General features: G+C 38.1%; 2 protein-coding genes across 8 annotated transcripts in view; both read right to left on the bottom strand.

Annotated features, from left to right (window-relative positions):
• Positions 1–5,105, bottom strand: part of ASPM (assembly factor for spindle microtubules) — a 30,305-nt gene extending 25,200 nt beyond the window's left edge. For all 4 annotated transcript variants that reach the window (XM_030495567.1, XM_030495570.1, XM_030495569.1 and 1 more), the window contains exons 1-3: positions 4,734–5,105; positions 2,489–2,632; positions 787–2,128 (exon numbers count right to left, since the gene is read on the bottom strand). In XM_030495567.1, coding sequence (XP_030351427.1) covers positions 787–2,128; positions 2,489–2,632; positions 4,734–5,036 — 1,789 coding nt within the window. In that variant the 5' untranslated portion in view covers positions 5,037–5,105. The remainder of the gene's footprint in view (positions 1–786; positions 2,129–2,488; positions 2,633–4,733) is intronic.
• Positions 5,106–5,696: 591 nt separating this feature from the next.
• Positions 5,697–25,343, bottom strand: ZBTB41 (zinc finger and BTB domain containing 41). 4 transcript variants are annotated; one of them, XM_030494809.1, is made up of 11 exons: positions 25,022–25,343; positions 22,999–24,234; positions 20,804–21,011; positions 19,991–20,060; positions 17,424–17,571; positions 16,568–16,697; positions 14,843–14,938; positions 14,209–14,315; positions 12,673–12,778; positions 11,583–11,671; positions 5,697–10,814 (listed from the first exon to the last, which is right to left on the bottom strand). In XM_030494809.1, the coding sequence occupies exons 2-11, from the start codon at positions 24,119–24,121 to the stop codon at positions 10,174–10,176; spliced, it is 2,718 nt and encodes a 905-aa protein (XP_030350669.1). In that variant the 5' UTR covers positions 24,122–24,234; positions 25,022–25,343; the 3' UTR covers positions 5,697–10,173. The 4 variants fall into 4 exon arrangements, with proteins under 4 accessions (XP_030350669.1, XP_030350668.1, XP_030350671.1 ...); XM_030494808.1 differs by having other exon boundaries at positions 24,954–25,056; XM_030494811.1 differs by lacking the exon at positions 25,022–25,343 and adding an exon at positions 24,954–24,998 and having other exon boundaries at positions 22,999–24,202.
• Positions 25,344–26,692: the final 1,349 nt, after the last annotated feature.

The raw sequence follows: 26,692 nt of genomic DNA, 5'->3' as shown, positions 1-26,692 counted from the left end.
ACACAAGGCTGATAAGCTAATTAGACAGTAAAAAGCAGGCAGAGTGAATGAGACTTGAGAACTACATATTTGAAAACATGTGACAACTGTAATGGAGCCAAATATTCACAACAGTAAGTGTACATACAACAAATCTTGTGCAGTAGGTTACTAGTAAATTTGAATTACGTAACAAGAACTCTGCTTGAGAACTGTCAGATACTTTTCATGTTTCTGCCATTAACAAGGTTTACAAAAGAGTAAATTTGAAGCTAATTACATCACCAAAATTGGCTTTCAAATTTTTAAAATCCAGACAATATCTAACAAACTGAAAAGGCCCAAATTTCAGAGATACAAAAAGGCTCAGGGGAGAGCTTATCATCAGGTTCCAGTATTCAAAGGGTATCTACAAAGACGACTTGAGACTCCCTTTTTACAAGGAGTCACATGAAAAAGAAAGGGGTAATGGACACAAGCTACTCCTGGGGAAATTCTGATGGGATACAAGAAGAAAACTTTTCACGATGAGAATAACCAGCCACTGGAATAATGTCCCAGGCAAGTGGTGGATTCCCCAGTGTTGGACACCTTTATGATTCAGCTGGACAGCATGCTGGGCTGTCTAATCAAGGTCATGCTTTGCCTAGAAAGGTTGAGCCAGATGACCCTTCCACCCTGGTATTCTGTGATTCTACGAGATATGAAATACTCCTGACTGTTGCTAGACAGTTCAAGTTTGCTACACAAATTCCATAATCAAAGGCATCTTTCAGAAAAGCTGTAAATGAAAGAAAAACTGCTCACCAGCTTTCTTCCTCTGCCCTACTCTCTCTCGGTTTGCAAGTTTGAGAGCTGATGGTCTCACAGTGGTATGTGTTTTATTGTCCACACTAGACATAAGGGTTCTTTTTCTTTCCACTGCTTCCACATACACTGGAGCTGTAAGTTTACTATTTTCTACGTACATGGCACTTTTCCTTTTACGACATAAAGAAGTTGATCCAGTAGGAGATGAATTTACTTTGTCACTGTGACACTTATTTTCAGCTGAAATGGGACCTATAACTGGAAGATGGTTAGATATTTCCGCTTTTGTATGTACAGGCACATTAGCACATCCCATTATTGCTTTATTAAGGCATTTTTTAGATTTGGGCCAGTGGGTTTCCCTTCTTTTTTCTTCAACATCAGGCTTATTTTTTATGACAGTGGCAGAAAGAACTGGACGCTTTTTTGGTTGTTCTCTCAAAGAATTATGGGTCTGGAGTTCTTCTGTAGAAGCAAAACTGAAGTGATTTTCTTTGGATTTGTCATAATGAAGTACCTTTGATTCTACATTATGCATCTCCAAGACTTCATTTAAGTTGTGTTCTACATGAACATGTGGTTTTGTCTCTCCATCTCCATTTTTTTTCCATTTTGAGGGAGGGAATTTCTTTATAACATAAGTCTCTGTAGTAGATATTACAGCTGCTTCAAGGATAGGAGTCTTTAATTGCTTATCTGACAAGCTGTCTTTCACAAATTGATCAGGTGACAGAACTGGAACAGCCTGTTCTATTATATCTATATCCACTTTATAACTGTCATTTACAAAAGAATCTGGACTTAAAATCCTCCTTGTACTTAGAACAGGCAAGGATGCTGAGTGTTCTGGAGTGCAAACTGTCGGGAGTACACGATTAAGAATTACGTCATTGTTTGAAATTGGCAGTTGTGCTAATCCAGTAGTACTGTATGTGCTTTCAAATTCATTATGCTCATTAACAAATTTCTTGACATCACAGCTGTCTGTTTCAGGCATTAACTCATTATTCACAGTGGCAGCAATATCTGAGAATGTAGTTGATCTGCTCATTGCAAGTGGTGTGTGAGCAGTATTATGATGTTCTTCTAGCACTGGTGCAATAGGAGATATAGGCAATTTATTTTCTGAGCCAATAAGAGAGTAATTTCCTGGGGATGTACTATTTTCCACCATGTTCTGATTTTCGCATGGCTGAAGTGGGCTTCTAAGTCTGTCCACCTTCTGAGAAACTTGAAAGGTTTTATTAACATTTTTAACTTTTGAAGTACTTTTTTTAACTTTTGTCGAAGCAGATGTTTCTGAAGAGTTTTTCTTTTTTATAGTATCCCAAAGACTCCTCTGAAAAAGAACCACAAACAAAAGTTAATATGCTGACTTTCTGAATACTTTAATGTGTAAAAATGAAGGTTACTAGTGTATTAAAAGTCTAAAAATACTATAAAAAGAATACCTAGCCCAAAACTCATTGCAAGTTATTTTCAGGCTTTTTGGGTCATGTTTTAGTTTTATTCTCTAAGCTGTAATGCACTAGTACCTACTTTCCAACCCAGCTGAAAAAAAATTAAGACAATGGGTATTCCTATAGACAGCATCATTTATCAAATTTTAATTCTCCTTCACTGAATTTCCTACTAATAAAAACAGTATCTGTGTCAGCTATGCCAAAGTAATGGAATTAGACACATAATAAACACACACCTTTTTCTTCACAGGCTGCTCAGCAACACCCAGGAGCACAGTTTGATGCTTTACAATGCCATTAATAACAAAAGTTATCAGTTCTCTGACTTTCCCTTCTTCTAATGGTGTCCATGTTACAGAAGTAAAGACTCTTTGTCCTGACTATTGGAGAAAAAGAAAAATTTAGTACTTAGGTACACTTATGTAACAAAGATAAAGTAATTGAATCAAACGAGAAGCAGTATAGATAAGCAACATATATTCTGACAACATGAAATAATAAACAATTTTTAAATGTCAATTTCTCTCCTGGCATGTAAATTTAAGCAACCTCTATCAAAAATGTTTTCTTACTAAAAGGGCATGTAACTCTTAATGAAACTATAAAGGAATACAAGCAAGAACATATGTAGATATAACACATAGTAGAAAGGACAAGATTTGAGCAAAGTTAAGTAGAAGAAGTAACTTTTTGCACATACTAACCATGTAAGTCGTTTTAGAGTAATTTTGTGAGAATTATAGTTGCACTACTGATCAGAGGTTAACTTTTAGGATCTTAGCTGAATCTAAATACAAGTGTCAATTTCTTTTAGTTAAATAACCTACAAAGATGAGATTTGACACAGAAGTTCATTGAATAAATGTGCAAATGAACAAGGAAATAATGGAGTTATGCATGATCTACATAAAGATTATGTAACCTATGTAACCTCTACCAAATCATTCCGGTGCTCTGCTGGCCTCAATACTGACAGATCGTCGTGGTTTAAACCCAGCAGTCAACAAAGTATGCACGCACACCAGCCATGGAATGGTGAGAAGCATCACAAAAAGGTAAAACCCACAGGTTAAGATAAGAACACCTTAATAATTGAAGTAAAATATAACAACAATAATAATAGGAAAAAGAGGAAAGGAATAAACCCCAAAAAACACAAGTGATGCACAATATGAGTGCTTATCACTCACTGACTGATGCCCAGCCCATGATGGAGCAGCAATCAGCCCCTCCTGGCCAACTCCTCCCAGTTTATATACTGGGCATGATGTGCTGTGGTATGGAATAACCCTTTGGCCAGTTTGGGTCAGGTGTCCTGTCTCTGCTTCCTGCCGGCTTCTTGTGCCCCTCCTCACTGGCAGAGCATGAGAGACTGAAAAGTCCTTGATCAGGGTAAGCACTACTGAGCAACAACTAAAACATTGGCGTGTTATCATAATTATTTTCATACTAAAGCCAAAACACATCACTGTACCAGCTTCCAAGAAGAAAATCAACTCTACCCCTGCAAAACCAAGACACAGACCAAAGAATGGTTATACTTCAGGTAAAAATCCAAGAGAGTTTGAAAATGACCAATCTCTTGAGCATACGAATTAGAAGTTCCACTACCTGGGGCAGATACATTTAATAAAAACACATAAACTAATTCAATATGTGCTTATACAGTAAAGCCGGTCAACACTGGTTAGTATTCATTAATTACTATAAGAACTTGTTATTCAAATACTTCGCAGCGAGAGTCCAGTCTGTTTTTATAAGCACATTGATGCAAAAGATCTCCAGAGAGTTTCTCTCACAAAGACTCTCGAGAGTTTTTTGTTTAAATTGTCCTTAAAAAGAATCCAGCATTGGTTGACTTAGCCATGGTTTATATTTCCTCGGGAATTGTGTATTTATTCCTATATAAAGCCTGCTTTGTTCTCTGTTATATTACTAACATGCAGAAGAGTGAATTGCTATCCTCTCCACAAGCTCCCTTAACCTCTTCCCTAAACAAATCGCCTTCAATGTTTTGAGAGGTCACTTTTTGAACACCTCTTACTCTATCTCTGTTTTCAAAACCACGTTCCCAGAGAACATTTATTTTAGATTCTTTTTCCCCACCATCTTCCTGCCAAAAGCCCCTCTGTGGCTGTGACAGCCCCCCGGCCCCGGGAGGTCTAAGCCCACCACCTCAGGCTCCCCCTTCCCTTCCGCTTTCACGAGAACGCGGAACGCGAGCACAGCACCCACAAATACTGCCCACAGCGCGGCTGCAGCTCCCAGGGTACCGACTGCCAAACCCACCCCAACCCATCCTATGGTTGTACGCAGCCAGGCGACACGTGGCTCTCCCGGCGGAGGATAACGCTGCAAAGCTGTAATGCCCCTCAGGCCGCAGCCCGCCTCCGCCGCCAGCCCTCGCCTCCTGCCAGCAGCCTGCTCGGGTGCCCTCGGGTGTCACACACCCCCTGCTCCCTGCCGCGCCCCTCCCGGTACCTGCACGAAAAAGCGGTGATGCTCGATGCTGAAGCCCCTGTCAGAAGCCGGGAAGCGGTCGACGACCACCTCGGTGTCCTCTGCGTTGGGGTTGTCGATGCCCAGGAGGCGCGTGCGGGAGGCGCCGACACGCAGGCGGCCGAAGCTGAGGAACGGCGGCCGGGAGAAGTGACTCAGGACCAACACAGCGGGGACTTCGTCCGCGTCCTCCTCATCACCCCGCGTGGCCCAGCGCCGCCGCCTAGGGCTGGCGGCGGCACTCAGCTCCCACACCGCTGCTCCGGAGAAGAAACCCGCTGCCATAGCCGGGGCAGAACCCCGGAGCGGGGCCGGCTCCCACTCTCCACACGATCAGCGCTCCGCCGCAGCACCAACCGCCGCGCCTCCACCCGCCCGTTCAAACGCGGCGCCCCCGCCAATCCCCGCTCGGGACCGCCCCGCCCCTTCGCTGCTCCGCCAATGAGCGCCGGGCGTTTTATTTAAACGGCCCGAGCTCGCAGCGGCAGGAGTGAGGCGCCGCCGTGCGGCCCGGCCCGGCGCGGAGCTGGCCAGGGCAGAGGGGCTTAGGCTGAATCTGCAGAGCTCAAGTCACACTTCACAATAGATGATGATGATGATGATGATGATGATGATAATAATAGCAATAATAGTAATAACAATAAACAAATCCACATGCTAAAAAGCTCCTCCCGTATCATAAAAAACAAAACAAGCAAAGCCAAATATTTTTCCAAATAAATTTAATTTACAAAATATTTTAAAGTAGAATGAGATGCACACAAATTTAATGGGGAAAAAAAAAAAAAAGACTCATTTGTTTATCTTTCATGAGCTTTAAAGCTGAAAGACTTTACACTTTACACAGAATGCTGTGTTTCCATGCTGTTAAAATAAAAAGGGGCCCTGGAGAGAAATCAAAACAGTGCAAGCACCCCTGCAAGAAATCCTGTGAAGCGAGCAGTGTTAAGACAAGAGAACTTTACTTTTCCATAACAAACAAAATTACACATAGGACTGAGTACTTCTACAGTTACAGTACACTTCCTAACTTTTCCTTACAGCAAAGAATTACCCCGAAAAAGACAACTTTACTTAAAGACTTCCATCTAAAATATCAACTTATACAGATCACATTTAAAACACATTATCTTATATACCAGTGACAAAATATTGAGTTTATTTCACCTTATTCTTTCATATAAAAGGACTGACATTTAAACACGATCAAAACGGTTATGGGGGATTCAAAAAATTTTGCCATTGTTACCTTTAATCCACCAAATCCTTTTAAACCAAAACATTTCTCAGGAACCGTGGAAAAAGACCCTTCCAGGCTTAAGCAAAGTGACTGCCCTGCATTATATTCTGCCAGTATCATTCTTCAATGCATATGATGGAAACAACCAAAGCACTGTGAGATGGTATTGTAGAAAGAGATGGCATGTGGCAGGAGTCACAAGGACCTACAGATAAACACATTCTATGTCCCTTCAGTTTCAGTCACGTGGAGAACACGCAACCTGGACCAGTTACGCAGGTATGCTCAATATAGAAGCATTTCACTTTTGAATAATAGGTTGGGGTTATTTTTTCCCTGAAAACAATAATCTACTACATCCTTCTTAGAATTCATTCATAACTCTACATTCATTAACTTCTACACAGAAATCATTTTAGATTTTAAAACTTGAGGGTCATTTATTCCTTAGCACTCCATAACACATTTCATGTTCAGTCAAGCACTTCATGAAGTGATTCCTTTGAAGCATTCTTCAGCGTTCTGGATGCTCTTTCACATTCATTACTAGGGAAGTAAGCCTAGCTCTTTGATGATACCAACAAGTCTTCTGTTATTGTGTTCTGGCATGACCCATCTTTAAAAATAACTACCCGAATTACAATCCAGACTAAAGTAGCACTATATTTTTAAGGAAACCACAGCCTTACAGAAGATGTATCATCACCATTACAATTACTGATGTTCAGCAGAAAAAGAACCTGTGAGAGCCATACTTCTGTAGGAAAAGTGTCAGTGCTCAAAAAAGAAATTCCAATATAAATAAATAAACTGAACATAAAATCCACTTAATTCTGTTTAGCAAAAAATACAGAATTCAGAATGAGTGCAATAAGCTCTCAGAACCATGTAGCAGTTCAGAGTACCAACACAACACAGAATCCACTCTGCTCCCCAAAGGTCAGCTGGTGGAAAAGACCAACTTTCTGCAATGTGCCACTGATCACTCTTTAAAGACATTATTAAGAGAGACCTGCTTCTTCCTTCTTTGGCAACAAATGGTCAACTGAGTCAGTGACTGCCAGATAAAACATAGCCTTTATTGTAAAAGCACCTCAATGCTCAATAGGATATGCACTCTTGTATGAGTACACATACATATTAAAATGGAGGTACCAGACACCTACAGAGTTTCGACCCATATAGCTTTGAGGTGCAGATCTCTGCCCTTCACCTCCAGTCCTCCAAAGAGGAACTGTCCTCTGTCAAGCAGAGACCAGTTACTTCCATCTACCAAGTGAAGTACCAGTCCAAGAAAATGTACTTTGTTCATACATGAATTTTAAATAGATGTAAAGCCATAAGAATTACAGCTCATGATATTAAAAAAATAAAAACTATGTATCTAGCACATAAGCTTTCCTATTTTCTTTCACTGTCAACTGGCAATGATCCAGCCTGACCAGCAGGTAAAAACACTAACTAGTAGGGTTATCTGCAAACAAAAGAACGCCAAAGAACTAGTAGGTCATTTTTTCCAGGAATGACTAGTAATTCTGGTCACCCAAACAGGAAAGATAGCACTTGTTTTCTGAAAAATGAGTCCTTTTATAGTCTGTTTCTTGTTGGGCACCCAAAAAACACGAAGCCCTTTGGAAAATATTGACCGTAATGTTTTCCAAATAATCAACTGAACTAGAGAAAAAAGCCATTATTCAGGATATATATAAAAGGCACGATAATGAAAGAATTTTTAAAAGGACATTATCAAGTAAACATGCTCCAAATTCCATTTTAGTACTTTCCTAGAGTGCCTTCTGAACAGACTGGGTTTTAAAAAGAAAAATTTAGTTACCAACTACTTGCAAGACACTGTTTTGTCAAAATCCTACAATACTTTTTTTCTACTGTAGGACAGAAAAAACAAGAAATAACAAAGAGTTAGGCTTTTTAGTCTGACAACTGCACTGATACCACTAATGTTGGGTTATTTTTAACAGTACAATTACAAATGCTGGAAGTCATGTTTCATGTCCAGAAGCATTTATATGAATACATACATGTTGACTTGAAAACTACACATAAACCAGCCATTTTCAAGCCATGGAGTGTAAGGATAACAGAAACAGTTTTATTTTGAAAAGGGTTGAAGGTGGACTTAGCAGAAAGGGTAGTACTTGATAGTGTCCTTTCGGAAGGTGGCATTCAATGGCCTCATTATTGCTGTGTATTTGCTAGTATTCAGCTTCCTACCAGATATATTTACAGCATGTCAATTCGAACATTCCCAGAGCACAGCTCTAAATTTTACTTTAGAGATACAAACATAGAACAGTTAAACATATGTAGTCCTGTTTTAGAAACTGAACTTTTAAAGTTTAGGACTTCTATTGTGCTTCTTTGGCTAAGTCCTATTTAAATATTGGTAACACTTAAAATTCTATAACTCTGCCACTATTTAACAGCTAACAGAAATCTTTGGTGTGTTTAGGTTAAGAATCCATCAGGGTACAAGCTTCAAAATATGAACATTCAGGCAGCTCTGGCCCCTCTCCTGCAAACTGCTCAAAGCCGAAGTAGATGGGGATTAACAGAATCTAACACCAAAGTACTTGAATAGGATTTAAAATGATCCATGCCACTTAAGAGTTCATAGAACTGTGATGATAAAAAGAGCTTTTCACCACAGATTGCTTGTGCTCAGGTCATTGGATGAATTTAACAGTTACAATAATACACATATGCCCAGTTTCCCATTTTAAAGTTTCTTTAAGATAATAATTTAAGAACAGGAAAACCTGGGGAAAATTTTGCCTTAATATATAATTCTTGTGAGGAATAATGAAGATGATAAGATTAATTCAGGTATTTTCTTTGGCATAATATTCACCAAACAAACACAGAATAATTATTTTTAAAGTAGGCTTAAAATAGGAAGCTTGATGAGGTTAAATTATACTCCATTTCACTGTGAATTACACTAGACCTGTAATTCAAAACAATTCTTTTGGAAAAAAACCAAAACCAAACCCAAAGCAAAACAAAACCAAAACAAAACCCTTATGCCTAGTAAAGAAAAAGCTAAAAATAATTAAAGACATAAAATACTCTCAAGAGCTTGACTTTGTTTTATAAACACTGAAAGTGAGAAACAAAACAATTTCATTAGTAACTCACTAGAGATTTATAAGTACTGATTATTTCTTTCTTTTTTTCGATAGAAGTCAAGTACTGTTCTGGAAATAATAGTCTTCAAAATTTCTTCTCCGTCACAGATAACCTGAAAATGAGCATGCTAATGTGGGACCCTGGCGTAACTTACATTCTCACAAAAATAAACCATGCCAATTCTTTATGAGTGTTCATAGATTAAAATGACCTTGCAAATACTCCCATTTCTTTCAAAGTTAGAGTGTGGGGCACACTTTAGAAGACAAACTAGATTGCATGAAAAAATGTATATTAAAATTATATAGGTCTAACTGTAGAAAATTAGACAATATAACTGTCTAGATCTTCCCACGTTATTTAACATACAGAGCTCAAGGAAGAATTAAGAGGCCAAATTTAGGCAGCCTAATTATGCTCAGGGGGATCACCAAACACCCCATTTAGTGTCTGCATAAAATATCTGAATCACTTTTCAGAAGAATCTAGTTTCTGTATCCATTGGCTAGGTTCCAGAATCCAGCAGATTTTAAAACCCTCCAAAAATGCCTGAGGGTTCAAGTAAAATTATATTTTAATTTCTGTGTGAAACATAATACAAAGTTTGTGGTTTATATCCCTGCCTGCCCTTACAGCTTCTAAGGAATTTGATATAGTCCTTATTCTTCTAGAATACTTTCTATTACACTTAAAATGTTAACTCAAAGTGAGATGCAGAAAGGCAATTTTTTTTTAAATTAATAGCCAGATATGTAATTACATTTTTCAGCCACTATGCTTAAAGATATTTCAGAACACAATTTTTAGAAGACCATTTATAAGATTTTTAAAAACTCTTAAAATCACAGGAAACACTCTTTCAGTATGCATCAAAATGTGCCTAAATGTTCAAATATCATGTAAACAAACCTGGTTTTCCAAAACTATGCAGAAGACTCATGAGTCCAAATAAAATATAAAATATAAATCTTAATTGCCATATCAGCCTTCTGTTGGCTAATGGCTTAGTAAATTAGGTGGAATGTTATGGTCTGATCATGAATGTTCATTGTTTGAAATATTCTGTACAGTAGGAGCTGTATCTAGCCCCAGTAAAGTTCCAAGATATGACTGGTCTCTAGGATCCAACATTTGCTCAGGCCTTACAGGATGAACAATATTTGCAGGCTGTGGAGTAAGAGTGTATTTCTCTAGAAATGACAGATCTGTTGCTCGTTGATAATCCGTCTGCTCAGGTTGTGGAGGAAGAATGCCATGTGACTGAGTAGTATGCTGTACTAGATCAGCTTGTGGATCAGACATCTGAACCGGTACCAGAGTCACAGGCACACATACTTCTGTAGATACATTCTGTAGCAAAGTTTTGGCTTCTGATTGATATGCTTTGGACTGTTCCACATATTGTTTAGCCTCAGTTTGGTAAACTTTGTCATCAGAGGTGTACTGCATTGGTAAGGAGGCTAGCTTTTCCTCTGAAGATGTCAATGCCTCTTCTGCAGCCTTTGATCCATGAACATGATCAATATGATACTTCAGCTTGTCTTTTCGTTTAAATGTTGCATGGCAGTGTTGGCAATTAAAAGGTCGAGCATCTGAATGAATAACCATGTGTTTTGTTAATGTCTTCTTAATTCTAAAAGACTGATTACAGATTTGACATTTGTAGGGTTTCTCACCTGTAAAGACAGAGAAGTAAGAATTAGTTATTCTGAGTAACACCATGTCACACATAAATATACAAATACACACATGGATTATGGCATAGAGACGCAGTATAAAACAATTTTACTGAAAACAAGGAGCATATGTTTAGCATCAATTTTGGAATCACAGGAGCCATTACATACTAGCATTACATACTAGGATATTAGCATATCCTTCTCCTTACATACAATTCTCTCAATTCATGGGATTTCTGTCAGGTACACACAAAGATAATCAGAATAAAAACCAAATAAAAAAGAACAGTCTTTAAACTGTTATGATAATGCTATTAGATGAGCTCAATTTGTACTTCTATATATTTCAAAAGGACAATGATTTTCCTAAACATAAGGCAGGAAAACCAAAGTCAAACAGACAAGGACATAAAACTCCAAAGGGATTTGAAATCCTTGTTTAGATTACCACTTGAAATTCTCTGGACCACAAAAATAGTTAGATGGTCTGAGTAAATCTGGTGAGAACATACACCAGTAAACTAAAAAAAGAGGTGTAGAGAGAATACTGCAAACCTGTGCTGAGGATTATCAAGGTTTCAACTGATATATTCAGAGGGTAGAATGACCAACGTATGAGAAAGAGTAAGAAGTCTTGCTTCTTCCTGCTACTTGTGCCCTGAATGCTCAACAACCATAATGAATTAAATAATTCCATCAATGCTGATGCATAAAAATACATTCCTACATGTTTTGTTGTTTTGTTGGGATTTATTTTACTTTTACCTGAATGTGTCCTAAAATGCATTTCCAAACTTGATTTGCCTTTAAAAACTTTCTTACAGACTTCACACTGGTGAAATGTTGCTTTATATCTTTAAAGAAGAAAAGACATTTCATGTTAGATTTTTATTCTTTTCGTAAACCAACAAACAATAAAGCTATGTGCACACTCCTTTCTGAAATCTTTAACTGCAAAATAGCTGAATATCAAAGTTTCCAAATTTCCTCACTTACGTTCATATTTCCTGGCACCTGCGTACCAATAAGGTCAGCAAGATTCTTTTCAATATTCAATCTTACTCTCTGCTGAGATTGGCACTTAGTATTACAAAACAAAAGCCACTAAAACTTCTTTTCTGATACACAAAATATCCTTAAGTAACAGTTTTTGCCCAACATCTACGAGAGGCTTTCACTTTGGCAGGCTTATGCCATAAATAAAGTACTAAGAATGGTGTAGGCTACTGGGTACTAAGAAAAAATCAAGCAGAACAAGCAGACAAAGGTAATGTACTTTCAACACAGACATATCTATAGTGGCTTCTACACAATATGAATGAGTACAAGTAGTTAAAACATCATTTGAAAAACAAGTAGGTCTCAGTTTATTTGAAATCTCTGAAACAGTTATTTTTGGAGCTCAAGAATTTAAAAACCCTACTGCATTTTCAATTTATAGACATAACTTAGGTTTCAAAGTTTTTACCTACTTTCAGAGCCCCTAATCTTCTAAAATACCTAAGTGTGGGATAGTTCTCACAGTGCTTAAATGATATCCAATATTTCAGTCTTAACTAGTCTGCAATGACAATATTACATCAAACCATCAATTTAGAAAAACATTGAGACAGCTAATTGACAGATGAAAATTTGATCCTTTTTTATGGTTCTATTTACTTAATTATGATACAAAGAAAACATCTTGATTAAATTATGAAGGTACTTTTCTGACATTCACTTCATTTCTATCAAGACTAAGGTAACGGGCATGACAAAGACACAGACTGCTAGAGTTCTGCATGAACATGCAAGTCCCAATAAAAACAGTTACAGTACAGAAGTATTCACACAGCTATAAAAACCCCACACTTACTTTTGCCAAACTTTTTCTCCCAGATGAACACTTTTATAATGAACAGTAAGGTGATCTCTACGGCCAAAACATTTTCCACATTCTTCACACTGATGTGCTTTTTCACCTATATGGGCAAAATTCAGTGAATTTTGATTAAATCTTCTGGAACTGTAATCATAAAACAGCAGATCCATGTTCACAAAGTTCAGCCAATCAAGCTCTTCCACACCTTACTCAGAGAAGAATATCAAAGAACAAAATTCAGGAAGTAGGTTGTTTCTATCAGAGTAAAGACTTTTACCACTTGTTATATATGACTATTCGTGAACTTTTGTCATTTCTACAATGAAATTCACATTCATGAGTTAAGAGACACGTCCCCAAACACCTACTGCATGAGAGGTACAAGTGAATGACTAGGAATCTACTCTCTTCATTGTGACCCGAAATGTGGTATCTTCAATAATTCAGGGGCTCTAAAAATAGAGGCTTATTTAACCATACCAATTATTTTCAGCTACTAATTTTAGAACTAAAAATTACATCACAGTATTTATCTTTTTAATTATCCTGATTTACATAGTTACCTTTTTCTTTTAGGCTGCTGTTTAAAAGTATCTTGGTTCTTTTTAGTCATCTTGAGATCTTCCATAAAGTGGCAGAGTATTTCTTCTCATGTAAGTAGGAGGAGTGTGGACAGTCAAAGAATGTAACTTTCTAGAGGAGGGAAAAGCAAATAGAGTAGAAAAGAGGATTTTTTTTTTTTGTACTTGAGTTTTCAAAGATTTCTTTATTTTATAGCAGACATTATGATTTCAAACACAAAAAAAAAAAAGAAGCTGTCCTTCAAAATAAAGGCTCAGGAAGTTTAGACTCTGATCACTTTCATATTTTCATGCTGCCCAAGAAGTATTTTGCCTCCTAGAAGGCCTCAGTCCCTTCGGATCCTGTTCTGAAAAAGTCCCTAGTGAATCTTCGCTTTTCCTATACATTTGATAACTTCTCTGCTGTCAGTGCAACAGATATTTTTTCTTCTTCCTGATCATCCCCATCTGGCTGTTCTCAGGGTTGACTCCCATCACCTTCCTTCCCTCCTTCTTCCCCATAACAGACTTCAGAAACACCTCTTTGATGTTCTTACATTAAAGTGATCAGTGTACAAACTTTGTCAGAGACTGTGACAGCTTCTTCTGTGTTATGGTAATAATGTTTTACACAATTGCTATTAAAAAAAAGAAATCCGGACTCATTAAAAAAAATCCTCCTTTTTCACTTTTGCTTTTTTTATTATTATTATTTTTAAAGCAATTTAATGTTACATGTTTTTGACTGTCCCTCAGCTTTCTATGTTAACATGGAGGAAACACTTTGCTTTTAAACCTTGAAAACATATGTAAGATTAACCCTACTTTAGTAGACCTTAAAATAGTAAGAGGAACTTTTATCAGGCCTAAAACATTGCATGTACTGAAAGAAAAAATCCATAATTAATTTTTTATTTGATCTTATTTCAAAATAGTAATTTCAAAACCAATTTTCAAAGAAAATGCCTACCTGAATGTATTTTTTTGTGTTTTGTCAGATGATCATGCCGAATAAATGTTTTCCCACATTCTTCACATTCATATCTCTTGTCATCATGGTGGACTCTTAGATGAAGTCTGTGTATTTACAGTCATAAATATAACCACAAAATGCAATATTTTTAACATAATTTACTGCTAATTCAATGCAAAATACCAGAAAACATACTCTTTAGTGCTTCACACAAATATCAGGAAAAAACCTTCAGATGAGGTATGCTTAAACTGCTCTTAGAAGGCAAGAGGGAACAGAGCTAAACTCTCATACATGATGTTAACACAGTAGGATATTTTAGTCCTCTGCTTATTTTCTCTTTGAGTAACAAAGATGCAAAAGTTTTAGATGTGCAAGAAAGTAAACTCTAATGCAAGATTTGTATGGGATTCTACCTGTGTTTAAACCACTAAAGTATTAAAAATTAAATTACTTCTCACAGATTAATATCTTTTCAATATTTAAGCATGTTTAAAGCATTTACTAATGCTCTCAGAATTGGAATAAATCAAAACACATACATATTGAAGAATTAGGTTGGTAACATGAATACATATGTATCACCAAATAAGTGAGACAGTTTAGCAGCTTATCTAATAAAAATCTGTACCTGTAAGAGCTTCCATGACGAAAACTCTGTCCGCAAATACTGCAAAGATGAGGCTTCTCTCCACTGTGAATTCTCAGATGTTCTTTCAAAGTTGTTCTGTTTAACAAAGGCAGTAAAATTTAATTTTAAGCAATGTCACTGCCACTTTAAACAGATTTCTTCTCAATTTCTTTAACTCTGAGGGATCATAATATATACAAATAACTGCATCAATTTATTCAGATACCCACACAGATACATACATTCAAAGGCACTATATACTATTTATTGAATCTGCTGGGTCTGGAAACAATATAAGCGAAGAAACAAAACATTGTCCCAGCATAAACTGAAGAAAACATCAAGTTTGTCAGCATTTTCTATGTAACTATTTTCTTGTTTCTGTATGTATATCTAAGCCAGAGCTTGAAAATCTGACTTGAGGGAAATCTAGATTGTGGATGTTAAAAAACTGTGCATGCAGATAGAAATTCCTCTCAAGCAAAGGAATCAGGCAATAACATTTACTGCATACACAGCTGGTAAGTGTGTGAACTAAACATAAGAGAAAATTCTTCAATCTCCTTCAGTACCTTTCTTTTTTTCCAATTTTTTTTTTTTTGCTGTACACAAAAATTTTATCTTTTCTAAAAAGAGCAAAAACATTTAACTACTCAACTGCCTTATATAACATAAATGAGCTTTACAGAACTGCAAGACTATCTGTGCTTTATAGCTTGTTTGTTTACTATTTCATTATTGCATTTGTGCATTTTCTTCTAACACATGAAGAAAACCAAACTATTAACCAAACTACTAGAAAATTCACACCACCAACAAAACCCATTAGGGACAAATCTTCCTCTTGCAATACTTCTGGTGGTCTTTGCCAGTCATTGGGAAAAAAAAATAAAAAAATCAAGAAAACATACTGCACTACACAAACTCAGATATTTTCATATTGCTCAAACAGAACATAACTAGAATCTTAACCAGGTTTACTAAGATGAAGCTGTATTCCACCAAAACAAGCAAACAAACAAATATAAGGCTTATTGTTTCAGAACCTAAACATAAATCACCATTTGGGAAACTTAAAAGATCTCCTTTATAGAGCAGTGTAAGACACCTTCACAGAGCAATGTAAATGACCACTTAAATTCACATTTTTTTACCCCCATATGTGTAAAACTGAAAGGGAAGGGAATCATATTTCTACAGCTTTCCTATGCTCTTTTTTTACATACTACAATTTATGAGCCAACTTTTAGAGCTTCCACTTTTCAAAGTGCTAAAATAACATTTGTTTCCTCCACTTAGAGAAGCAGCAGCAAAGGTTGCACAGTATTATTCCATCTTCCATGAAACCGTGTCAGTAGAAGTCCAATTTCTTCTTAGTCTTTCTTAACAGTGCTCCTGATCTTCCTGTCCTCATCAGTTTATTTACCAAAATACCTCTGGCAAGATGTTCTTGCACAACACAGGAACCCAGAGTCAATTACAGGTAAGATGTTTTTCATATAGTTCTGCCTTATAACTAATTACCTACAGGTGTCACCCTTAATTTTAGAGGTCATGAGAAAATCACGTGCTACCTGTGGCTCTGGTTCTACCTTTTAATATAGTAGCCCTCTGAAATGGCCTCATTTAAGTCAAAAATTCAAAGCTAAAACATATTCAGAATTAAAGCACTCTATAAATATCACTCTGTTCTGCTCAAGTTCAAGTGGTCATGCAACTCCTTACCGCTCCCTAACAGATTTTCCACAGATGAAACATGTCCATTTTCTCTTTCCTCCATGAGTACACTCTACATGGCGTTTCAAATTTCCTGTATCATTAAATTGGCGGCCACAAATATCACAAGGAAAAGGCCCTACAAGGAGACAGACAGACACAGCGTTATTAACTGTCAGTTAAACCAAACAAGATGTACAGACTGGTTACTAGTGAAAGCCCTCATCGATTTACAAAGCAAAAGTTTTGTCTAACAAATTACTAATGTTTAGTTCAGTCAGCATACTTTAATTAGACTGTGCACTTTCTGCTCAGAAAGTTATTTCTAATACCTGGTATTTTGGCAAATTTCATGATTGTAAAGCAAAAATTTAGAATAGTCCAAAGTAATTAAGTTCACTTAGGTTGTTTGAAAAAATGAATTCCTATTACTATCACCAATCCAGTTCCTACCTGGCAGAAATAATTAATAGTAATAAAGAAGTCTTGAGAATACTTCTCAACGAAATAAAAAGGTCTTTGGAAAACTTTAAGAAGAATCTGACTCCATAGTTGAAAACCAATTTCATACAAAAAGGCTTTAAAACAAAACTAATCTTAATCCTTTTTCCCAAAAAAACTCTCTGCATTTATTTAGGTACAATACAATGCCTTTAAAAGACAGCTGAACAGAAAAGTAAAAAAATCAACCAACAAAAAACCCCCCAAAAAACCCAAAACCAATAACCCAACTCCCCCACAAAATTGGAAAACAGAGAACTGGAAAAAGAGGTTGGGTGGAAACCAGACTGGTCAGGACATACAATGGTAGAGGAAGGTTTTACTTTAAATCTATTGTTTACATGTCAGAAGGATGTTTCTATACCGAGATGGAATTTTTCTTGATGTTTCAGTCTTGCAAATCGGGATTTAAAATGCTCTTCACAGTAGGTACACTTAAAAGGTTTATCCTGAGAGTGAAGGATCATATGCTCTTCTAAATGAGGTCTTCGAGTAAAAGATTTCTTACAAATCTAAAATGATAATACAATTTGTCAAAGATACATCAGTTATAACCAGATTATATTCCTATTCATAAAGTCTTAACAGTTTAGTTCATCTGCTCTATGCAGCAAAGTGAAATTAAACATGTATTCTTCAAAAGCACACTCTGTCCCCACTTCTAAAGTCTTGCAGTCAACATAAAAAAATCTGTGTTCTACATAAACCCTACTGGATTGCACTACATATATTATTATGCCAATCCATGGCAGCCTAAATCAAACTACTGGCAACTCCTGCATACAGTTACATGTTCCACCCCCCATCCTTCTACTGACTCCAGCACTTACCAGACTCTTTCCTAGGGTGTTTCAACACAGTAACTTTGCAGAAAATAACCCAATTGAAAAAATCAAGCAGCTTTGGATTGGTTTTGGATGTGAAACAGCTCAGCTGGACTGTGGTAAAAGCTGTTGTAGTATAAGCTACCGAAGAACTAGAGTCATACCTGCTCCTTTATTTCCTCTGGGAAATTCTCTGACAGCATGTATTAAAGAGAAAATGCCAATACCAACAAAGAAATGTAATTCAAAATATATTTTAGAGATACAGAACTTTCACAATGTTAAAATTATGTGAGCTTTCGAGTACCATTTTAAGAATCAAAACTTACGTGTAGAAGAATTGCTAGTAGAGTCATTAAAGTAAGCATGCAGTTCAATAACAGAATTGAAGCCACAGCTCAAATTTAGGCATTAAAACTAGGTATTACAATTTAACATCAGGGCCCTATGCTCTAACATAAATCAACACAGGACTCGCTCACTGATTTCACTGTGAAACTGTTGCCATTGTTTATAATAGCTGAATTTAGTACTTACCTAACTCCCATAGATTAAATTGTGCAATCAGTTTCTCAGAGCATACCTGGATAACACTTTTAGTCTCAGGAAATCAGAAGGAACAGGTTTATTTGTTTAAAAACTTATTAATGTTAAATATAAGTGTAAGAAAATCCCATACCTGTAAAAAGTATAATGGCCTTCTTGCTTTTCTTTACTATTAATACTCTACTGTTTCTGTGAATTTGCTCATATTCCTCAAGGATTAAAGTATGGTCACCAAATCCTGGTGTTCACACATGGACTACAGCATAAACCAACAACCTGAAGAAATCCTGCAGCTTACATCTGTAGCACCTCAGCCCTCAGAACATACTAAACAACCTGAAAACAAAGTCACAGTTCCTAAGGGTTCTGTTCATTCTCCAGCTGCTATAAAAGCTAAAACTCTACCCCTGCTTTCAATTCAAGCCCGTTTTCAGTGCACATGAACAGTACAAGAGCAGCAGCTCACGTCTTGAAAAAATCTCGTTTACATAAACTTAACAAAACCGAACAACCAAACCCCAAAGTGGAGTTTACCAAAACATTCATCTGGTAAGAGTACTTTCCAAGAAATGAACATCAATAATGTTGCATGATTGATTCCCACTATAAAAACATTTCTTATCTACTAACAACCAGGACCTATAATATGTTTACACAGTGTAACTTCATTTGGAAGATAACACCGTTTGGTCATCGATGTAATATAATACATTCAGCCATGGTACCATCACCAGCAGAATGAACCTTACAAATTCCTGCAGTTGGTATCTCCCAACCTCCTACTATATGTTTATAAGTGAAAGTTCACGAACAAAGCAAGGTTAGTAATTATGTTACAGCACCTAATATTAAAGACATACAGGGGCATACAGTAGTTTGCACAAACAAAACAGCTGCCCTGAAAAAAAGGTTAACTGATTCCCTTAAAAAGGCCCCAACAAAACCCCACATTTGGAACCTTAAAATATCATTTGGCAGCAGACAGATAGAGAACCGAAGTTCTACAAACTCCTTATTTACACTAGATATAGTTTCATACATATATCCCTCCTGAGGAAAATCAGGGAAAGGTTTCTACAATTTTAAAACTAGAAGTAAATTTTGTACAAATTTACAACTCTGTTGATGTTCATATGCAGTTAAATTAAAAAGTTTTTGATATCTATTTTCCTCGCTAGTGAGAGACCCTTCCAAAACAGTATATATTATGGTCAGTGTTTGATGTGCATAATTAACAGGAGAGCAAACACTCTGTTTTTAAAGTATTCATAACACTTAAGTCTAATCATCTGCAAATTTATGTAATTTAACAACAGTAATAACTAATCACATTAAAACATACTGCTTTCAACTATTTTAGAATTCGATTTGGTATTATTTACCTGGTGACAAGCTGTACATACAGATGAAGTTCATCCAGAAGAATTTTATACCATTACTTACAAAGCTTACTGAGATTGCACAGAAACACATACTGTATTTTCACTGAAGTATTCAGGTTACGAAACATAGTATCTATATGAAAAAACCAACAACACAGAAGTACTAAAATATTACTTACATCACATTTCCAACCTTCACTCTTTGTCTTTTTGATAGAAAGAAATTCTTGTACATTCTCTGGATGAAACCTAGGAGAAAGAAGCTGAAAGTAACTATAACTTTCAAAGATGAAGATCACCCAAATACTAAATATCCATTTCTAAACTCCATGTGTTATGAAAGTGATCACCAAACCACAGAACAGAATACTGATAGCTAAAGAATTCTAAAGTCATAAGGAAAGCAGTGTTTACTATAGATTCCTGTAGATACTCATATAACAATTGGTAAGAGAACAGTTTCAATTATAATGCTTTATGGATATTTACAAAGAAAAAGGAAAAAAGCAGTATGTAAATAATAATGCCTTATAATTAGACCTGTCATAAACAAATTATTCACCTAAAAAAATCTGCATGGAAATGGTTTATCCACCTATTATCATCAACAGTATAGCACCAACATTTAAAATCGAAAAAGATATTTTTTAATTCCTCCAAATTAAAAGCAATACAGATAAATATATTAAGAATTGTATTCTGACTCACTGTATTAGCTAATCTGAGAATTCTAAAATTTATAGTAAAAACCTATGGCAGAGCTCCCACAGAACCATTAGTGCCATTTAGTCAGTCCCTATGCACTCCTCATGGCAGGTTAGTTGATACTGCTAATCCCATGTCTTTTGAAAAGATACTTATTTGAAGAAACAGTTATAGAGTTATAGAAATAATGCAGAACATGCTGTGTACATACCTACATTTATCTTCACTTTTGAACTTAAAAAAAAAAAGATTCTTCAGAAATGCAAGACAAATTTGCTCATACTTGCCTCTTCACGTGCTTCGCTAAAGTCTTTTTGCTTGCATGCAGCTTATTGCAGTAGGGACATTTGTGTTCCTTTTTATGAAAGTCAGTATCACTGGAGTGCTTCTTTCTGTGCACTGTCAGGTTGGACTTTGTTGAATAGCGCTGGTGACATATATCACACTCAAAAGGCTTCTCACCCGTGTGTACACGTGTATGGCTCTCATATTTGCCTGTACGACAACAACAAAAAAATCCATTAGTATAAATTGTAAAAGGTATCACCTACAATATGCACATTTGAGGTTTGTTCTATAACCTCTCTCTCAAAAGTGGTCAAGTATCTTCCACACACATCTAAAGATTTCTACTGGTTTACACCACTGAAAACTGCACAGTGATCACATACAGCGTTTGATTCAAGGTTCCTCCATACACTTCTACCTCAGGTATTTTTAAGATAGAGTAAAAACAAAAGGGCTCTGTATTACTGTTAAATCTGTGTGAAGGTTACCAATCCTTCTTGTTCAACCCTACAGCATATTCTGTTCTTAAGAACTGAAAGTTACACTACTACTCTTTCATTCGGTGCTGACTCTGAAGTACCTTTTCGTAACAGGGAACAGCCTTGCAACAAACTGGTTATTTTTAAAGGTACTTTCAAATAACAAAACACCAAATGTATGATACCGACCCTTGGAAATGATCTATATATTTGGCAAACAAGATATTACTATAAATAAAAATACTCCTCTCATTTCTTCCACGCTGTTTATATTCCCTCTTCTGTTTGCCAGTATTTTTTCCTGAGGACAGAAATCCATCCTAAACCAAGGGTCTACCTACCTCAAATCAATAGCAGGGTCTCTGCTACTAGATAACTTTTTTCTCTGTAGAATATGCACCACAGTTTTGGGAGTTAGATAGAGGAGAAAAAAAAAAAGTACTATAGCCCATAATTTAAAATATAAATCATCTACTATAATACAAGCTTATAAGGAAATACTTTGTGTCACTTTCACTTGTTTTAATGATATTTTTCATGTATTTTTTGAGCACAAAGCTAGAATTCTAAGTTATGAACATGTAATGAGAAAAAGGCTTCCCATGCATGCAAAACCAAATTATACCATCACTTTACTCATAAGCCATTTATTTCTGCGTAGTAGCCTTTCAATATTAAAAACCCTCTCAAATTCAGAAAATTCCTATGTTACTTTAAGATACGGCATTACAGGAACAGTTAAGTCCCACATTTTTTGTTTTAAATAACTTCTATGATATAGTGTGTGACCCTGGCGAATTCACTTCACCTCAGCAAGCTAAATACACTGTATAAGTAGGAATTAACACACACACTAGCCACATCCATTTTCCTTAACTCCTAAAATTTCAAAATTATGAAAGAAGACGCAATGCACCTAATAACACCAAAAAATGCCTAACAGTATGAAGAACTGTTTCTTTCCTAACTCCCATGATTGAAAGGAAGTCAATACCTTACATGACCATAATTAATCATTTATTCCAGCTGAAAGAACACAAAAATTCTGGAATACAGTAGTAACTTGCTTTTAATGTGGGAAAAGAGGACAGGAAACCATTGGACACGTAAGGACAGAATTTTTACTCTTCTGATATCCCAAGTAACAACACGTCTAGATTTGACTGTAACATTAACAATCCTAACACAACAGCTTAAGATGACAAAGTATTACTTGGTGCTAACCACAGACAAGAAAAATCAAGCTAGAAGTCAGTGACTGAGTCCTAAGCATCTACACATCATATAGAATGGAAGAATTTCAGGCTGTTTGACAATGGTGCTGTTATACTACAGCAACAATGACAGCTTTGTTACTTAAAATTAATTTGGCAGTAAAGGTCTCGGACTTCATTCAAGAAATTTCTGCAGACTTAATATCTTGCTGTGTTTCCCTCCTTTTTCAAGGCTGTTCTGACATGCCACACTAACAGCCGGAATCCAGAGCTGTGAAAGAGAAATAAATTTAGTATTTGGAGATTTTTTCAGTTAATGCACTCAGTTCATTTATTGAAACTGTTTAGTACCATAGACGTAACAACTTAATACACTTAAAAACATCAGCAGCATACTGGATTAATGATTCAGAAATTCTGATCTTCACTCTCTAGGACAGAGAAACAGTACAGTTTATCTCCCACACAAACAGCACCACCATTCACCTAGCTTGTTCTTACCTATTCGATCAAATTTTTTGTCACACTTGGGACACTGCAGTAGTTTTTTGCTACTGCTTTGAATGACGACTGGAGCTAAGCCTTCAGGAATATTTCCCATTGAATCAACTGCTTCAGAACCCTCTTCAGCATCGTTCTGTTCTTTTTCACTTTGCTCTTCAGACTCTGAATCTTCACCTGACATTTCCTCTTCCTGTCCCTCTTCATCAGCATTGCATTCACTTTCACTGTCTTCAAATTCACTTCTATCAGACGTTTCTTTGTCAGAACTGACCTTCTCCAAATTGCTGTCGGAGGCATCATCGCTTTCATTGTCACTGTTATCCAATTTAGCTGGATATTTGCGGTTTCTTGTAGAACATCTAGTGGAAAGGCTGGCCTTCTCAACCATTTTTAACCCATGCTTTCTTTCCAGTGGAAGGGATCTGTGGGCTTTAGCCAAATGATTTTCTAAGGACTTCTTGTAGCAGAAACTTCGACCACAAAAAGTGCACTGATGACTGTTTAATAGTTTACCTGTCAGTTCATTGAGTGTTTCTACTGGTGTAGGCACATCAGTTACCACATCAGTCTGTACGTTAGAAATGCTTTCGTTATTTAGTAACTTCACTGCATCTATAATATCTAAAAATTTTGCTGCTTCCAGCACTAACGGAATTTCATTTTTATACACAAAAAACTCTGAGGTGTAAAGAAACTCAAGCAAATGCTGAAAGACAGAATGAGTTACATGATCTAAGGTGACAACATCAGTGCTTGGATTTTTACTCAAACAGGCATGAAAATAACTACTCCCGACAGCCACTACAACTTTGTGAGCACTAAATTCTTTCCCTTCTACAATAATGAGTAAATCACAAAATGATGGACGTTTCTGTCTATCGTCATTTAAGTATTTCAGTAGATTTTTGTTATACTGCAATGAGCTTAGGAGCTTTCTTTGTTCTGGTGATGGCGAAAGTTCTTTGGAAGATTCACGCTGATCTGCAGGGGCTATTTCTGCAGCCTTTGAGACAATTTTCTGTGCACAGTCTACTACAAGAATCTGCTCTGAAGTGTCTTTCTCATGGCCAAGGTGAACCTTTTCGTTTAGATTCGCAGCGAGCCGTCTCCTTTTCTTCATTGCAGAAGTGCAACTTCAAATTCAGGAGCTTCATAGGTGATTGGCAAGAAATTCTTGTGAAGACTTGGCTCTGCTCCAGACCTTGAGAAAATATGCAACAGCAATTTCATAATCTGCAAAAGAATTATGATACAAATTACCCTAAGCCCCGAACAGTAGCTTCTTTTTCTATTAACACTTTCTGTACTTTACTCTTGGTTTTATCTACCCTGCATACCTTCATACCTTAAGCTTTTATTAAATTACTAAAATCTCATTACTTCCCACTCCAGACCATGGCATAACACTACTCAAAGCAAGTGAGCCGACACTGCCTATTATTAGATCTAAAGAGGCGGCTTGGGCTGGTTTCGCTCCCTAGACACATATATAGCCCGTGAAATACCCCGGAATGGGCGTACACTGTTGTTATTATTACTCCGAAGCGCACTCGCTTTCCGTTTAACCCCGACACACAGAGACAGCTCTTCTGCTTTTCCCGCCGGGCGCCCGGCCCCCGGAGCCAGCCCGCAGACGCGCCGGCGCGGCCCTCTCCCGCGCCTGTCACCACCAACTGTCAAGTCCGCGGACGAGATCCCAGCCCGACCGCCCCGGCCCGCTGCCTTTGTCCGCGGCCAGCAGGTCCGCGGCGGAGCCGAGGGCCGGCCCGAGGGGGCCCTGCGGCACCGAGCTCGGGGGCACAGAGGGCGCCCCGGACCCGTTCCCGCATGACGGCGGCCGCGAAGGCCGCCCCCCGCCCCTGTCGAGCGGGACAAAAAATGGCCGCGCCCTCGCTCCCCCGCGACCGGCCCCCTTCCTCCCCTCACGGCCCCGGCGGGGCGGCCTCACGCACCTGCGCGGCGCCGGGCGCTCCCCGGGCCCCGCTCGGCCGCTAAACGCCGCTGCGCCCCGCTCCCCTACCCGCTTCCGCCGCTTCCGGGTCCCGGCACCGCGCGCAGCGAGAGGCGGTGACGGCGCCGCCACCGCCGAGCATGCGCGGGGGTGGCGGCGCGGCGCCCCGCTGCCGGCCGGGCCGGTGTCGCAGCGCGGGGTCGGCCGGGCGGTGCGCTGTGCTGTGCCGTGCCGCCCGGCCCGCAGCTGATGGGGCGCTGCCGCCCGGGGCAGAGTGAGCCGCGGCGACAGCCTGCGGGGTGTCGCGGGAGAGCCCGTGAGCAGGAAGCATAGCGCGGCTGCGAGCGGGGAGCCGCCCGCTTCCGCGGCGGGCGCTCCTGCGCACTCCGCGCCTCCCAAGAGGCCGAGTTTGTTCGGTGCCACCGCTGCGGGGCAGCCGCTAGCGGAGGGCCGCGGCGGGAGCGCGCACCGCTGCGCGGCAGCTGCGCGCCCGGGTAGAGCCCGCGGGTGGGAAGCGGTGTGTGAGCGCAGGGGGGGTAGTGCGTCAGCAGCAGTGCGCTGCACACAACCCGGGGCTCCAGGCTGCCATAGTCTTCCTCAGTAATGCTATGTTGAGTTTGCCTTGAGTACTGTGAAGCACTTAGATACGTACTTGTGAAATCCCCAGTTTTCATGCTTCCCGCATGGCAACAAGCCACAAGCGCCCCACGGCTCTGGCGAAATCCGACCGGGGTGCGGCTCATCGGCATTCCAGAAGGCATTCATCCTCCTATTAATTACGTGTCAGCTTTCCAAAGCTAGTGACAATGTGGCGCCGAAAATTAGTATGTTCTCCTGAGAGCTTTAAGGAAGAACTATGATGTTAATGCAGGATAAAACTTGATTCCACAGGAAGTGTTCGGTATATGATGTGTAAATCGGTAGTGGTTGTCACTTCACGTAATGAACACTGCGTGACTTTCAGGTGTTGCGTTTTTCAAACTCTCAAAGCACTTGTTGCCTCCTGATTGTTGCTATGCTGTCTCCCAGCCCTCTTGGGCATCAATAAGTAATAATAGAGCAATCAATAATACTATGTTTTTCTTGCACTAAAGATAAAAATCTACTTTTCTGCAGAGCATCTGCTCTTTTAGGATGTTGCTTGTGCTCGTCCGACTTTAATTTCTATAGAGTCATAATTAAAGTCTACATAAACTGTAAAAATAAGTTTCTCTATTTTGATTTTGCATGGAAAATGGAAGTTTTGAGAGCAAGGCACTAAATTTTAAGCTAAGCCTTACATTTCACTCATCTGCATAGCAAGTACATAAAAACATCATTTAGCAGTTAACTGGCTTCTTGGGTCTTACCATTTCAATAGCAAATATCATAGTTTGGCAGTATAAATCTACATCCTTCATGGCTTTGCATGAGTAAAATATATAAGAAAATACAACCATGATGAGAACTATTTTTGCCAGTGAATGTAACCAAGCTGGGAAGCTGCAAGGAGAGACTTGCTTAGTCGACAGTGTACTGTAGTGGGGTTCAGATGTTTTTCAGTCTGGAAACAGAATTTCCATACGTGTTCCCTGGCATGGATGGTATTCAGCATACCTTTTTTTTTTTTTTCCTGAGACATTTTATTTCTGCATATACTTGAGAGATGCATCAAATGCGGAAAGTTGAATTGCTAGTTGAAGCCATTTATTTCCATTTAAAAACAAACAGTGCCTGTCCTTAGATATAAATAAGTGAAGA

The sequence above is a fragment of the Strigops habroptila genome, chromosome 8 (genome assembly GCF_004027225.2).
Source record: "Strigops habroptila isolate Jane chromosome 8, bStrHab1.2.pri, whole genome shotgun sequence".
In the NCBI taxonomy this organism is placed as follows: Eukaryota; Metazoa; Chordata; class Aves; order Psittaciformes; family Psittacidae; genus Strigops; species Strigops habroptila.
This window is presented reverse-complemented; position numbering and strand designations above follow the sequence as displayed.

What these genes read in the sequence shown, in the direction of transcription:
- ZBTB41 (XM_030494809.1), bottom strand. Translation starts at nt 24,121, where the DNA reads ATGAAGAAAAGGAGACGGCTCGCTGCGAATCTAAACGAAAAGGTTCAC. An exon ending in CGTCATGGAAGCTCTTACAG is followed by an intron (nt 14,316 to 14,842) that starts GTACAGATTTTT and finishes GTAAATACACAG; the next exon opens with ACTTCATCTAAGAGTCCACC. An exon ending in GGAGAAAAAGTTTGGCAAAA is followed by an intron (nt 11,672 to 12,672) that starts GTAAGTGTGGGG and finishes TCTTCTTTAAAG; the next exon opens with ATATAAAGCAACATTTCACC.